This window comes from Girardinichthys multiradiatus, chromosome 8, assembly GCF_021462225.1.
Source record: "Girardinichthys multiradiatus isolate DD_20200921_A chromosome 8, DD_fGirMul_XY1, whole genome shotgun sequence".
Taxonomy (NCBI): Eukaryota; Metazoa; Chordata; class Actinopteri; order Cyprinodontiformes; family Goodeidae; genus Girardinichthys; species Girardinichthys multiradiatus.
In genome coordinates, this window is record NC_061801.1 from 16830872 (window position 1) to 16847792 (window position 16921).

Sequence of the window (16921 nt, forward strand, 5' to 3'; positions counted from 1 at the left end):
TATCTGTAGAAGGTGAGCATTAAGTTGTTGCCAGAGTTACTAAAATAACTCTGGAGAATAAACATTTTTCCTTTCGAGAGAAGTACGTGCTATAGAAAATCAAACTTGCATGGATAAAAGTTTGCTTTGACTAAATCTATGGTCCTACAAGGCCATTTGCTACAATGATATATATAGATTGTGTGAGTGATGGTAGTTTCAAGGTCCTCCAGATAAAATTCTTTAGGGCCTCATTCAGCCCTGGACCGGCTCTGTTATTCATGGTGGGTTGCAACTTAAAACAAAGTTTACAGAAATCAAATCCTGCTGTTCATTTCTGCAAGAGGTTTAAGCATTATAAACCTTATTTCACCAATCACACATTTCTAAACTTTGCTATAAGTGATTGCATAAGTTAGGGTTATAGATAATTAGTTTTGTAAAGCCTTATTAATGCATCATGATGACTTATGGAAGTGCTTAAAAACACATTAGAGATGGCTACACATGCAGACATCGACTTTGCTAAAAACTTTACTTTTCTCCCAACTTTCCCCAATGTTTTCTGTGCGGTACCCATAGATGCTGATTAGGAGGTTATGCATGTTTATGTAACTTCTGGAAAGCTTAACAAACACACACACAAAGCAGGTTGTGTCCAAATTTCACAGAGCACAAGTATCCTTGTGTGACTTCCTTTGACACAGCCCATGCTTGCTACTTGCCATTCCCACTCCTGGATAAATATAGTGCATAATGCTGCTAGTTAGAAGGAGACAAGGCTTTGGCTAAGGTTGGGTTTAGATCCTTAACTGGCCAGCAGAGAGGGAGGGGGCTATGCACACAGCCAGAGGTATATTACAGTAACAGCAGAACTGCATGAGCACCAGCTGGTCTGTGCAGCACATAATGCCAAACACTTGTGCCTGTTAATCAGACACTGGTGCTATGGTGATTCAAACTGCAGATCAACACTGTTACCATCATCATCATAATTAGCAGGAGCAGGTCTGTGGAAAACTGGAGGGCGTTTGAGGGTGTACAGGCTACACCTGGCCTGACTCTGTGTCTACCTGTGACACCTTTCTGGAGAGGGGCATCGTCCGAGCTTCTGCTGGCAACAACTTAATGCTCACCCTCTACCGATGACCCACATGGCCCTGTCTTTCAGTATTTAACCCTTTCTCTCTCCTAGACATAGCAATTGACTGAGCTTTTACTGTAACTAATTATATGTGCTCTCTTTCAGACTCTAACGTTGAAAACTGGCTCAGAGTTTATCTGTTCTTTCTTTCTAGGTGAAACGACTAAAGGAGCTACATCCATTAACATTTACTTTTCCTTCCCGTAGAAAGTACTCCTGGATCAGTGCTTCTTTGTTCTCTTTGTGTCTCTGCTCTGTTCTCTCAAACCCCCAGTCGGTCGTGGCAGATGGCTGCTCACATTGAGCCTGGTTCTGCTGGAGGTTTCGTCCTGTTAAAAGGGAGTTTTTCCTCTCCACTGTCGCTACATGCATGCTCAGTATGAGGGATTGCTGCAAAGTCAACGCCAGTGACTGTCCACTGTCTCTACATGCTCATCCGGGAGGAGTGAATGCTGCAAGTCACTGACTGGATGCAATCTGCTGGGTTTCCTTAGACAGAAAAACTTTTTATCCAATTTTAATAAATAACTGAATCTGACTGCACTGTTCAATGTTTAGGATTAATTGGAATGTATGAACCTGACTGTTGTGAAGTGCCTTGAGACAACATGTGTTGTGAATTGGTGCTATATAAATAAATAAACTGAATTGAAACAAATGCAGGAGATATTGTTAAGAGCAAAGAACTACTCATTCTTCATAAAGAGGAGGGTGGGAGCTCCCTAAGATGATGATGTCATCCTGTACAGGCTTACTTAATTAAATAAGAGTTAGTCTACAAAAAAAGGGAAAAAAACAGCAGATATGAACAAAAAAGCTAAGCAATAACAGGAATGTTGCACTGCAAATTATCCAGAATTACAATTATGATTATTTGAAAGTTGGCAACAAAAGGAAGACAGAAACAAACAATGGGGAAACTTTCTCCAAGGCTGCAGTGTAATAGCCATGAATGTGTCACTGCTGGCCTAGTTGGCTGGTTCCAGTTTCTTTTCACTCTATTTTCTTTCTCTCTCTCTCTCTCTCTCTCTCTCTCTCTCTCTCTGTGATATCACTTTCCAATATCCTGATGAGCATCACTGCAGCACAGTAATACGGCCAGAAGTCAGTTCTCACCAGTGATTCATAATAGACTAATCTAATCTGACATCCCCGCAGGCAAATTTAGGGTGAGTGCACAGATGCAGACTGAGAGGTCAAACAACCCAAAATGATGACTAAGGAGTAAGAAAATGGATGCAAGACAGAGAGATTAGATGTCAGTCAGATAGACATGATAAAAGCAAGACACTGATGAAAGTTGTTACATTCTGGGTTGACCATTTAAATGAAAGACCCTGTGAAACACTATTGAATAACTTTACTTACAGTGTATTGAAAAAGTATTAATACCCCTTGAATATTTTCACATTTTGTCTCGTAATGGAAAAATAAGGCTAGACAGTTCTCACGATGTTTTACAAACAGAAATCTGAAAGGTTGACATGCATTTGCATTCAGCTACCCTGAATCAATACTTTGTAGATCCATCTTTGCACCACTAGAGACGAACATTTCAAGTAGCTCAAGCTCAGCTCAAATTGGATGGGAAGCATCTGTGAACATCAATTTGTAGGTCTATACACATAATCTTGGTTGTATTTAGCTCAGGACTTTGACTGGGCCATTCAAACATATACAAACGTATATATAAACATCCACTGCAATCTGGGTATTAGTTTCAAGATACATACATGAGTTTGTCTTTGTGAATGTGAGGTTAACATCATATGGAAAATAGCAGAAACATGAGTGGAAATAGGTAACAAGTATAAACTGCTGAAATATACATACAGGCTCTCCAGGAAGTCCAGGTGGACCGGGATAACCTTTCAGTCCCTGCAGAAACAAAAGTAAGAAATGATGAGTGTGGGCAGAATATATAAAGGAAATCACACAAGCTTAGAATGATGTCAATTCAGGGAATGGGAAATTTGCATAATCTTCAACGATGCATGTTAAAATTACCAGCACCAACAGACCAAAACAGTGCAATATGCAAGAAATCAATCTGCTCTTCTGTCAAAGAATCAGAGTTTCCACTGGCTGTGTTCACAGAGCATTGGTGCCAGGTTCGTGGCATGTTGAGGATATAAATGCCTTCCTGTTTGAGTCAGATATCAGGGCTCTCGGACTGCGTGCCGGGCAACTGCAACACCAAAGACAACCCGATAGTGTTTTTCCACAATTTTGCTGACTGCAGCAAGACAAACCCTAGTCAATGAGTGTAGAAAAACTAAATGAAATGTGGGATGACATGTCACCACAGACCACAGCTTGATAGATTGAGAGAACAAGGCAGAAAGAAGGGAAAAGAGAAAAGACAAAGTGAAAACAGACATGGTAAATAAGAAAGACTCCTGTTGTCTGGCTTTCCTAAACCAATGCGTCAGAGAGGCCTAAACCATTTGATTGCAGCAGTAGAAATGGATGAGGTAACGAGGTTGCCAGTATTTTACATAATCACTCTCACTGGCTTAGAGCTTGATTTCAGGACTATAGCATGTCATCCTATGCATGGATATCCTATTCGAAATAGCTGCTAAAAATGTATCAACAAAGCATCATAATTGTAAGTAAAAAAACTATGTAAAGTTTTGTGAAACTACAAGAAGGACAGTCTGTGTTCCATTACCATTCTTAAATCATCTGATCCTATTAAAAAATCATTACTAGAGGAAGAAGAAGCTGAGCACTGGAATAGTAGTTAACAGGGCAAAGAAAGATGAAATCAACTGCAAAACAAAAAAAAAAAAATTAAATGCAGGCATGTTTATATTCTAGCTTTTCAATTCATTTTTCTACACACATTTCCAAGACAAAAGGACTCAAACATTTTCACTTTCACTTGAGCAGAACAAATTAGGTAATCTAAGAAACATTTATTATTGATTTGTGGGCAGGCACCAGCGTTGTAATGATGACACCTAAGGCCTTTCAAGTCCCCTTAAATAATCAAGTATTTGGTTCTGTAAAGAAACACACGTGCAGATAGTGACCCACACATCTCTGCATTCCTAGAGTCCTTCTGCCAATTGTAACAAATTTCTTTTCACTCTTGTTTATACAAATATGGCTGAAATCACAGGACAAAAGTTGTTTTCATTTACATGAGTGGGGATTTGGTCAACTGATACTATGCTTAAATAAAATTAAGACTTTAATGAAAAGCGTATTGACTGTGCAGTACTTTTATTGTACCACAATTAAAAATGTGTTGAAATTGCTCCGCTTTCACCTTTTGAGGTCTCAAACTGCTGTTGAAATATTTAACAAATAACTATTCACCAATCAGGGCTGGAAGGCTAGAAAAAAACAGTTTTAGTGCTGTTCTTATGTATTTTTCTAGTTCTGAAAGAGAAACTGGAGGTGGCTATAATCGGTTTCGGCAAGTCAAAGCTTTAGAAAAATCAGAAATCGGCCACACAATTCCGATCTGTGCATTTTTACATCCAATATTAACTCCCTTTTAAAGAAGGCTTCACCTAATAAAATGTTAATTTTAATGGCCAGAACTGAAAAAATAATTTTGTTTTTTGAGTTGACTTTACACAACACTACAAATGTACATACAGTAATGTGTGCACCTCATTATTCCCTATAGTTTTAGAGTACATACCCGGTGGCACAAACATTTATAGGGAATATTTTCCCAAGCTGTGCTTTGAGATCAAACAGCCACACATATACACACATGCAAACACATGCTGTGGATCCTGTGCATTAACTGGAGCCTCTAAAGCTTAACTATTTTGTCTCAGATCTTTATCTCACTCATTATGAGTTTACTAATGAGAGCAGCCATTCCCATCAGTCTGAGTGTGTTTACAGTGCCACTTGTTTAACAAGCACGTGTGTGCAATCAGATAAACCCACCAAAATGCTTCTAATTTACAACAGTTCCCCAGTAGCACCCTATAACCAATCTCTACAACCTCCCCACTATGCCATGGAGTGCTCCAGGCTAGTCAAAGCGCAATTTGGCAAGAAGAATATTGGAGACACATTGTGTCTACCCGTAAGAGGATATGAGAGTCTATAAAGTTTTACTTTACTGTAAACAACTGTAGGGATGTTCAGCTGAGTATGAGCTTATGTTGTCTCCACACCATGGATAACACCTCTAATTCTTTCTGCCTCCAAAGGAGAACAAGCTGGTAGCAGACATACACCTCATTAAGCTTTCATCTTTCTGAAATCTCTGTACGGCACGAAGCCAAAAGACACCGCAGTAATCATCTTGTTCCATACATGTGTTTGCATGTACAGTAGAACAGAAACATTCATGTCTGCCAGTAAGAGATAAACAAGCAACAGTCTGAACTTAAATTGGGAGGGGTCTTGCTTCTCTTTGTAAAACTGCAAATTTAATGTAATTTCCTGCTGGCAGTTTTATCATTGCAGGTACATGTCAGTATATCTGAATATGTTTTCCAATTAGTTTTAATACAGGCTTAATTAATACATAATGTGTTTACCTTAGTGAACTAAGTTAATGAAATAACTGAACTTTTCAAGTAATGAAAGATTAAGGAAAAAATGTGTTTTATGGCTTTAGAAAAATTAAAACAGGTTTCCCACAAATTTTACATTTCAAAATTCCATAGTTTTCCAGTCTCATATTTCCAGGTGTTTCCTTTATGAAATTCTGGACATTAAGTGGGTCTGCATCACTTTTTTATTTTTGCATAGGGACAAACAGATAATCTCTCTTTCAAAATCTATAACACTTAGGAGATTTAAAGTATGGGTTGTGTTCTTTAAATAACAAATTAAAATCTCTGATACACATAATTTGTTTTTAAAAATAAGTGTCAATGCTTTGGCATCTTAACTGGACCCAGTTTAACACCAGATAATTTTAAAACCTGCAAACAAGTATGTCAAGAGGGCAAAAATATATATAACTCAAAAACCAAGATGATCAATCAGCACAAACTCTCGCCAACCAGACCCAGCAGAAGCACTCAGCAGAACACTCTCTGAACACGCTAATCAGATCCATTTTCATGATTCTTTTCTCCGTTCCCTTTCAGAGCAACGACGCCAAGCAAATCAACAGTTAGAGCAGATTACTGTCATGTTACATTAAACCCTAAACTCTCAGTCCACTGTAAAGGTAGATGGCGCTGCCGCACCGCTGGTATCTCAACAACTTCCTCATTCTCGTGACATCACCTCCCCTAATCCAGAAACGTTTTCTGGTGAGGAGGGTAATTGCAAAGGATTTTTGCTCCAGTGTAACTTAGTTTTCAACCGTTCTCCCCGTTCTTTTCCCCATGATGATGTGAAAATTTCTTACATTATTGGTTTATTGTCAGGCAAGGCTTTACAGTGGGCTGAAGCCCGGTTCTCTGATTGCAGAGACTTTGGTTGTTCCTTTGAGGATTTTGTTAAGGAATTTAAACAGACTTCTTCCCCTGTGCAAGATAAGTCTAGTACTGGCCGACAGTTGAGAGCCCTAAAACAACGCAATTGGCCACTCAATGTGTTTTCCATCGAATTTCGTTCCTTAGCTGCTGCCTCCGGTTGGAATAATGAAGCATTAAAGACTACCTTTTTACACGCCTTAGACGATGCTTTAAAGGATGAGTTACCCCTGGTGGATGAACCTCCTACACTAGATGAAGTTATTACCTTAGCTACTAGAGTTGACAACAGACTAAGAGAGAGAAAAAGAGCCAGAGCGGTGAGGTCCGTTTTCAAACCACCATTAACAACAAATTTTTCACCATGTGTTAAAGCTCCATCTCAGCAATCTGCATCTGATCCTGAGCCCATGTTGGTGGGATGTACCCTTCTCACCTTTGAAGAGAAACAAAGACGTTGACTAACTAGACAGTGTTTTTACTGTGGTTCACCTGATCATTTCGTAGCTAACTGTCCAACTTGTCCTGGGCTGTCAAAAAAAAGGGTCCACCAACTGTAAAGGGGGGGTTGGTGGACCACTCACAGACTATTAAGGCCCCCAGATTCTGCCTAACTGCAACTATTATAATAGATCAACATACTTTGTCCTTGTCTGCTTTAATAGATTCAGGATGCGAGCAGAATTTGATAGACTCTGAGTTGGTTATCAAGGCAGGAATTGAGGTAGAGCCTCTTCAATTCAATTCAATTCAAATATACTTTATTGATCCCTGAGGGGAAATTAGAATTCCAGTACAACCCATCCAAACATACATCATGACACAAGCCAAGGGGGGGACGGGTCACCGAGGCTTTGCTGCCCACTCACAAGCGCTGCCCTTGCTAGATGAGAAAAGAGGCCACATTAGGAAAGTAGAGGCAAAAAAAATCATATTTCACACTTTATCCTTAGCAGGATACAGTTTGAGATTGCAAAAAACCTCAGCATAAAGAAGCAACTTGTTTACAAAACAACATCATACCGGGAACGGTGAAGGTGGTGTGAGGGGTGCATATGTTTATCTTGAGCATGCGTGTGTGTGCGAGTGAGTGTGTGCAAGTAAGTCCATGAAGCACTGTCACAGAGGCCATTGTCCTTGATGGTACGTTGGAATGTTCATCAACCGGCCACAAAGTTCTGAGCAGGTCCACAGATGTCCTCAGGGAAGGGAGGGGGCAGAGTGTCATGTTTACATAACTTCCAGGAGAGTTTGAGGATAGCCGGCCATCAAGGCCGTGCAGGGGAGCCAGATTCAGAAAAACAACAATTATTTGGGTTAGGCTGACTCTTAATTTTCCGTCAGCCTTGAAGGTCTCGCTGGTGCTTCTCAAAGGCGAATCCAAACAGCCAAATTCCTGGTCTTTCGCCAGATCCGAGCGAACAACTTTCTCCAAGATTTATCCCATTTCACCCCTGAGTCCAGGAACCGCAACCTGCCTGCGATCCTGTGTAAGGATCACATCCAGTCTGCGATTCAGCTCACGTAACATCTCAGTTTGAGTGCTGATCGCCCTGAAGATCCCATCATACATGCCAGGCAGCCTTACAATTGCCAGAACAGCTGCTGACACTCTCCGAATTTCTCAATATGCCAGGTAACCGCTGACTCCAAAAAACAGAAATCCTGATATCAAACATCCAATTATATACACATCTTCCACATCCTCGACTGACATTATCGACAAACACACAATCCTCCACTTCTGCCAGGAGTCCATTGTGTATCCAGAGAAAAACGCCCGGTCCGGACAAGTTGGGCTCTCCTTCACCCTGTCTTCTCCTCGAGAAAATTTGATCAATTGCATTGAGAGACCAGTTGACCAAATCCATAACTAAGAATTTGGAAGATATGCAAGAAGAGGCTCTAAAGACAAGACACAGAGCTTAAGCAGGGCAGATATGGGAGGGGGTGGGAGACAGAGAAAAAGCGTCCTCCTCCACCGAGAGCCGAAAGAAACTTCACCATGTTCCATCTTAGCCTTAGATGGGAAGAAACTGCAGAAAAGAAGTCAGCAGACCAAGCCATTAGGACTTGTGTTGTCAGGCAATCAAACGATATCTTTTTTTGTGTTTCCAGTGTCCCAAGGAGCCATAGTACTAGGTTTTCCCTGGTTACAAAAACATAACCCTCATTTGGATTAGTCTAAGTGTCGTGTTGAGTCCTGGTCCATTAAGTGTCAGTCATCTTGTCTCCAGTCAGCCTTCTCCCCGACCTCTCCCCTGCAGGCTAATAAGGAGGATGAAGTAATAGATCTATCTCATGTGCCATCAGAATATCATAACTTAAAGGGAGTTTTTAGTAAGAACAGGGCCCTTTCTCTACCACCTCACAGACCCTATGACTGCGCGATCGATCTTCTGCCGGGTGCCCCTCTGCCTTCTAGCAGACTTTATAACATCTCTCGTCCAGAACAAAAGTCGATGGAGGATTATATTAATGATTCCCTGTCGGCAGGTATTATTCGGCCTTCCTCCTCACCACTTGGGGCAGGATTTTTCTTTGTAGGGAAGAAGGACGGTTCATTACGTCCCTGCATTGATTACAAGGGCCTAAATCAAATCACAGTTAAGAATAAATACCCACTTCCTCTTATTACATCTGTTTTTGAACCGGTTCATGGTGCAACTATATTTACCAAGCTAGATCTCAGAAAATCACCTTGTCAGGATCCGCCAGGGGGATGAGTGGAAGACGACATTCAAGACACTGTTGGGTCATTATGAGTACTTGGTCATGCCATTTGGACTATGTAATGCCCTTGCTGTTTGTCAGGCCTTAATCAATTACGTTCTCAGAGACTTTTTGAACATTTTCGCCTTCCATATTTGGATGATATTTTGATTTATTCAAAGGACATTCAAGTGCATCAAAAACACATTCGCCAAGTACTTCAGCGTCTTCTGGACAACCGCCTGTTTGTGAAGGCCGAAAAATGTGAATTTTATCAACCTTCCGTCATCTTTTTGGGATACATCCTTGAGGGTGGACAGGTATGTTCAGATCCAGAAAAGATCAAAGCAGTCCTGGATTGGCCTGTGCCAGACTCTCGCAAATCATTACAGCGTTTTCTCGGATTTGCAAACTTTTACAGACGAATTATCAAAGATTATAGTATGACTGCTGCACCTCTTACTGCATTAACCTCCTCCAAGATCACCGTTTCCTGGTCATCTGAAGCTGAAGCAACCTTTCAGGCTTTAAAGGAGACGTTCTCTCAAGCCCCCATCTTAGTTCATCCGGATTTTTCAAAATAGTTCATCTTGGAGGTTGATGCTTCTGACATCGGTGTTGGAGCTGTATTGTCGCAGAACTCTGAGGATGGGAGACTCCATCTGTGTGCTTTTTTACCCGCAGGTTCAGCAACCCTGCAATAAATTATGATGTGGGGGACAGAGAACTACTAGGCATAAAACTTGCCCTTGAGGAGTGGCGCCACTATCTAGAGGGGGCCGAACATCTCATCCAAGTCTGGACTGATCATAAGAACCTGGCCTACCTTCAATCTGCAAAAAGACTCAACCCACACCAGATGGTCTTTATTTTTTCTCGTTTTGATTTGTGCATTTCTTTCAGACCCGGATCAAAGAACGCTAAGCCTGATGCCCTCTCCAGACAGTTTGCCACTGATGATTTGGTGAAGGAACCAGCTCCTCTCCTGCCGCCCAGCTGGACCATAGGGGCACTCAGGTGGGAGATAGAGAACACTATTTTTAAGGCTCAACAACAGGAACCTGACCCTGGCACTGGACCATCCATCCGCATCTATGTTCCATCTCAATTCTGTTTCAGACTCTTTGACTGGCTTCATACAGCCAGATTTTCGGCTCATCCTGAGGTAAGCAGGACTATAGCATTGGTTCAGAGGAGGTTTTGGTGGCTGTCCTTGCATAAGGATGTAAAGGAGTTTGTTCAGGCTTGTACAACCTGTGCTAGAAACAAATCAAGTAACCAGCCACCTGCAGGTCTTCTCCAACCCCTCAGCATTCCTAATCGGCCCTGGTCTCACATTGCATTGGATTTCGTTACTGGACTACCACTCTCCTCACGTATGACAACCATTCTCACAATTGTTGATCGATTCTCTAAGGCATGCCATCTCATTCCCCTGAGGAAACTCCCGTCAGCTCTGCAAACTGCTAAATTACTCATGAAACATGTTTTTGTTTACACGGAATCCCTCAAGACATTCTGTCCGACCGAGCTCCACAGTTCATCTCTCAGGTTTGGAAACAGTTTTGCTTAGCTCTTGGAGCTAAAGTTTAATTAACTTCTGGTTATCACCCTCAGTCCAATGGCCAAACTGAAAGATTAAATCAGCAACTGGAATCCACATTACGTTGCCTCACATCTACAAATCCCACAGATTGGTGCTCCCATTTACCTTGGGTTGAGTATGCACTCAACTTGCATGTATCTTCTGCTACTGGACGATCTCCGTTTGATGTTTCCCTTGGTTACCAGCCACCCCTGTTTTCTGCCGACGAGAAGGATATTACGGTTTCTTCAGTCCATCAGCAGGTCCACCACTGCAAAGCTATCTGATTTTCAACCATCCAAGCTCTTCACCGTACCGCTGATCAAAACAAGCGTTTCGCTGACCAGAGACTCTGACTTGCACCTGAGTACCAGCCAGGACAAAAGGTATGGTTGTCAGCGTGTGATGTACCCCTAAAGTCCACGTCTCGAAAGCTTTCGCCTCGTTTCATCGGACCCTATGAAATAGAGACTGTAGTCAGTCCCTCTGCGCTTCGCCTTCGTCTACCTGCAAGTCTACGTTCCACGTGTCTCAAATAAAGCCTGTGATCCCTAGTGCTTCGTAAGGTATTAAGGTAATAAGGTATTTGCCCAAGAGTGCACCAGGAAATTATATTTTGGCCTTTTTTTGTTGCTTATGAAGTATTGGCTTCTTCTTTGCTAAATGACCTTTCAGCTCATGTCGGTACACGTTTTGTTTCACTGTGAATGATAACACTTTCTTACAAGCTTCAGCCAGCATCTTCTGAAGGTCTCTTACTTTTATTGGGGTGAAACTTTAACATTTAAACACATTAACCTCTTGGACCCAGAACCTGTCTCTTGCCTGAATGGTATAGTGACCTGACATGGTGTTCATACTTGCACATAATTCTTTCAACAGGTGAACAAAGCACCATCAAGCATCATGAATATTTTTATGATAATACCAGACTAGTGAAGATCCACAATTCTCTTACTGATATCTTAAATTAGTTTGAGGCATTTCCTTAAAATACTTCCACGGGCCTGCATCTAATTAACTGAAATGTTGTTAAATAACCTATCAGAAGCTTCCAAAGCCATAAAATCATGGTCTAGACGTCCTTAAACTGTTTCAAATATAATATTGTTTAAAATATCTTTGTTAATATTCTGGCATTTAGGAAGTGGAAATATTTTGGTATTCATGACTGAGCCAAAACACAAAAGCTTTAGTCTGATTTATTTCAGACATGGAGAAAAAAAGGCTTAAAGTATTGTTTAAACAGGGAGCCGAAACCTGATGGGAGTTTTATTCGAAACAGGTCTCGACGAGCTGCAGAGAGAGTGTCAAAGAACCCGCTTTGAATAAAAAATGGGAATGATTGATAAATTATTTTAGCCTCTTCAGGGACGTTACCTCAAATGTTTTTTACTTTTGTTTTATGGGATAATCTTTCTAGGAACAGTGAGGTTACTCTTTGCATGAAAAATCATCGGATGGAGTCCTATGAAGAACAACTGAGCAACCCAGTAAAATGAAGAATATCTAGTATGTCTACATACATATATAGACTAGCAATTCTATGTTGAGACTTATGTGATACAGAGCCTGAAATGATTGCACATGTGAAAAGCACAGAGACATGTAGACTTCATATAAACACGACTTAAAAATAATGTGTCTGAAGGTGGTCATGATATCCCACATTGTTGCACACAAGGTGGGCTTATGCATGACATATAAACTGTATATACAAGTTGACATGCTATTAAATGCACAAGGTTTTCAAGAGGGAAAAGCTTAGACTAGTGAAAGACAGACAAAAAGTGAGAAGAGACAGCTCACGTAGTGGTGAGAGGGGATGCAGAGGGATGCAGCCATAAGGGGAGATGTGTGGCCTTGTAGCTGAGGTTTGGCTCTGAGCATGTCCTCCTCTCCCTGACCCTGCCTACCATACTGAAAAGCCATTCAGGGTCTGCTTAGTAGAACAAATGTTGTACAGAGCAGAACATGCTTGGCCTGACCAGCGGTGTAAAATCACACTAGACTAAAGCGCCTTTAAAGCACCGCTGCTTTCTCCATTAAAGTTTTCCACGAAAACCCCACAGCCAAATTCCTGAATTCCCGCTCGAAACATCAAGCATAAGGCTGAGTTAGTGTCTTATAAAAGGTGGATAAGGGGAAAGAAATACAAGAAAAGCTTATGTTTTCCCATTTTCCTAAACCACAGAAATCCAAACTAAACAGCTGGAACGTTATGCAGACAGTTTTGAGATGACCTTTAAATGACATAACTATAAAAGCTCTTATTTCTTTTTAGCATTTCACGACATGTCTTAGTAGAGAAAACCTGCATCGGGACTTTCCACCTGAGCCGACTGAGGTAGAAGAACAAGGACATAGTATTACAGCAGAGTTTAAAGACTGACTCATGCATTTGTCATTGGATGGAAAGTTGTCAAAAGTAGCAGACTAGAGCACTGATGAGAGCTACAGCAGATTACTATGTATTGTTCTCTGCTGAGCAAGCGTCTTTGTGTTTTGTATGGAAAGATGTTACCTCCCTGTGGTTAATTTAACAAGTTTTCTTTATTGTCTACATGCATGTGACTGCTGACCAATACCTGAGTCTTGCTCGGATGAGGTCAGCCTATGTGTGTGCATGTTGTTTATGTTGCCATGGCAATAACTATCCAGGCCGCATGCAATGATGTCACTGTGATAAGTAGGAGCTATATTTTACTTGTGGGGTTTACTAAAGAGAAGCTGCAGAGGACTTCAGCTATTTATCGGAGTTTGCTGCTGTAGACAAAGAGAAAGCAATTCACGCTTTGTCTTTCTTCCTGCCTGATGATCGCACTTTTACGCTAAACAATTATTTTAGGCTGGATTTAAGTATTAACATTCACTGGGCCACTCTAATACATGAACATGCTTTGATTTGAGCCATTGCATCTCAGCTCTGGCTGCAGCTTTAAGGTTTGCTTTCCTGCTGGAAAGTGAACCTCCATCCCAGTCATCCAAGTCTTTTACAGCCTCTAACAGATTGTCTTGTACAATGATCATGCATTGAGCTCCATCCATCCCCCCCATCAACTCTGGCCAGCTTTTCTGTCCCTGCTGAAGAAAAACATCCCAACCGCATGATGCTGCTGCCACCGTGTTTCATTATGAGGATGGTGTTTTTATGGTGAATACACACATAACGTTTTGCACGTAGGCCAAAATGTTTACTTTTGGTGTCTTCTGACCAGAGCACCTACTTCCAAATGTTGTTAAGACATACTGCAAATGGAGTTTATATTGCTTTCTTTCAACATTGGCTTTCTTCTTTTCAATATTTCAAAGAGTAACCTTTTCAAGTCTATGTCTAATAGCTGTCATTTCAATTGATTCTCCTGCTTAAGCTCTGGATCTCTGCATCTCCTCCAGTTACCATGGGCTTAATACAAAAGCTCACCATGCTTTGCTGATTTTTTATTTTTGTCCTGCTTCAAAATGATGCACTAATCTGTATTGGTTTATCACATAAAATCACAATAAAATACATGAAAAGTTGCAGTTCGAATATGAAATAATGTAGGAAACATATAGGGGTGTAAATACTTATAAAAAGCATGGTACATGAGTTTTACAACATGTGAATCAGCTGTCACTTTCAACTTTGAATGATGCACCACTGGCTAACCTTCCAAAAGGCCTTCAAATCACTCCTCTGTAGCTAAAAAGGAATCTGTAAATGATTTCCACTAGGCTAATTTATTTTCCATTCTGGCTCAGTGTGTCAGTGTGGGTGAAAGAAAGAGGTAGAAACACTCAAATGGACATACACACACATGGAAAAGCAGGCTCTTAACAAAAGCCACATGTTAAGATTAAGGTTAAAAAATCCTGCTGGAGCCCGATATTCATGCAGTACATTGTGACTTTAAGAAGAAAGGTACTACGAGCAGAAGTGCTTTACACCTCTGCTGAAATGCACATAAGCTACCTGTTGTATTAAATTACTCAGTAATGCGTCTACTTTGTTTGACAAGGTTGCATGGCTCAGCTGTAATAAATACAAAACGTGACTGGCATCGGCTCCTCTTTGCTTCTGTTTGTTTGGAAAAAGACCAGTCTGGCAGTAAGAAGCACCAAAGCACACGTGGGATAAATTGCACTTTTCCAGTTACATTAATTTCAATAAACTGTTTTCAACTGAAGTTCATTTAGAATTCTTATGTAAAGCAATTGGAAAGAAACTGGAGCAATGAAGTTCTTTTTCAAGGTGTACAATACCAACATTTCCATTCCAATATGACAATTGGCTCAGTAGATAAGCTTGTTAGTAGGAAAGCATTTAAAACAGTGAAAGTTTCAAAGGACAGATACATATAAACCAAGGACATGTCTATGTTGGACTCCGTGCACAGTTAAAGATGTGAAGATTTTGCATATTCCGTTAAGAGAGACAAGGCTTTGAGCAGGTCACAAAGCCCTGCCCAAGGTTTTATAGAACGTATGCTAAAACAATGCAGGAACAATAATACCACTGATAAAAACTTCCAAGGAACAGACAAGAATCAGTGGTGGGTTTGACTTCCACACTGGACTCTTGCAAAACTCTGCGAGGGCAGAGACACACTAAGCATGAAAGCAAAATAAAAAAGGGTAGTCTGTTAGTCCAAATAAACTTCTTCTCTACACCTATGGTTCACGTAAGTAACCACACTGAAATCATGTAGGATTTTCATTCAGCTTGCGCTTGTTACTCCGCTGTCCACCTAAATTGCTGCCCCAAAATTTCCTCTTATGAAAAACTCAAAGTGTAAGAGTGTGAATTACATCATCTTTTTCACTGCTGACAAATATAGTCTCCCTTTATGTGGTAACAATCACTTGTGCTAAATCTATGAACTAATTGCAGAATTCAGAATCCGCACAAAAGGAGAAAGAGAGGAGCAGAGAAGCAGGAAGGAAGGATCATTACGTACAAAACATATCTAACTAACACAGCACTGGCACTTAAAGGTTATGGAGCAATACAAATGACCACTGCAGTGCCTGATTCAAAAATATGTCAGGGTCCTTTTACATCTGAAGCTTGCATGGTGTGCTCACATATAATAAAAGCTAATAAATTGTCATTTAAGGCCAATTTCTGCAGGAAGAGGTAACTATTTCACCTTACCTTTCGACCTTCTTGACCAGGTTGTCCAACTGGGCCAATAATCCCTGAGTCTCCCTGAAATACAACACAAGAATATCATTGGGGACAACAGAAGAAGAACTCTGATGAACGGTAGGAGCAATCAAAGAAAGGATGCAATACCTTCTCTCCTTTAGGTGCTAATCCAGGTGAACTGCCTGGATCTCCTTTTTTCCCCTGAGAAGGATAATGTTGTATGGATTAAATGTACCCAAAAGGCAGATATTTAAGTCTGATAATATCTGACAAACAAACACAGATTAAAGATATAATTTTGCTGTATAAAAATGTTCATTTGGATTCTGTAGAAGATACAATTTCAAAATAAATAAAAGGGGAAAAACTGACAACATAAAACAAATAAAAAACATCGAGGAGTCATCATGTCATTGCTTCATCCAGTAACAGAGAAGCTTTTCTTAGTTGGATGCTTCTGCAGTCTCCCACACTGAGACACACATACGCGCCAATCTTCATTGTCAGCAGGTAACAATAACAGGGTTTCTGCACATCAAAGCTATGGATCAGAAATTACACCAAGTGAGTGCTGGCTCCCTCTCTTTGCCCTTCAGGTTGCCAGCATTTACAACTTTGCTTCATTTATTAATGATGAAAGGGCAAAAATTGCAGACACCCCTAGACATCAAACACCTCGTAATCTTCCTTTCAACACACTTACTAGGTAGGGGGAGCATAATCTCAGCCAGCTTGCCAAACAACAGACCTGAGTGATGATTCATACAGGGTGGATTTAAACTTTTTCACTCATGATCATTCTACACTGCTCCTTTGTGATTATTTATTTTGAAAGCTAAAAATGAGCTTATTCTGTGAGTTGGCTTGGCTGAGACTTAGTGGTGGGGAGCTGCAAACTCAGATTAGAGCATTGTATATATGACCTTTGGAGAAGTTTGTATGATGGACCTTGTTGAAGTGTG

The 16921-nt window shown here is 40.7% G+C and overlaps 1 protein-coding gene across 1 annotated transcript in view; it reads right to left on the reverse strand.

The window, feature by feature from the left end:
- Positions 1–16921, reverse strand: part of col27a1a (collagen, type XXVII, alpha 1a) — a 95999-nt gene that overhangs the window by 52748 nt on the left and 26330 nt on the right. The window contains exons 6-8 of the mRNA XM_047372996.1: positions 16107–16160; positions 15966–16019; positions 2957–3001 (exon numbers count right to left, since the gene is read on the reverse strand). Of these exons, the coding sequence (XP_047228952.1) occupies positions 2957–3001; positions 15966–16019; positions 16107–16160 (153 nt within the window). The remainder of the gene's footprint in view (positions 1–2956; positions 3002–15965; positions 16020–16106; positions 16161–16921) is intronic.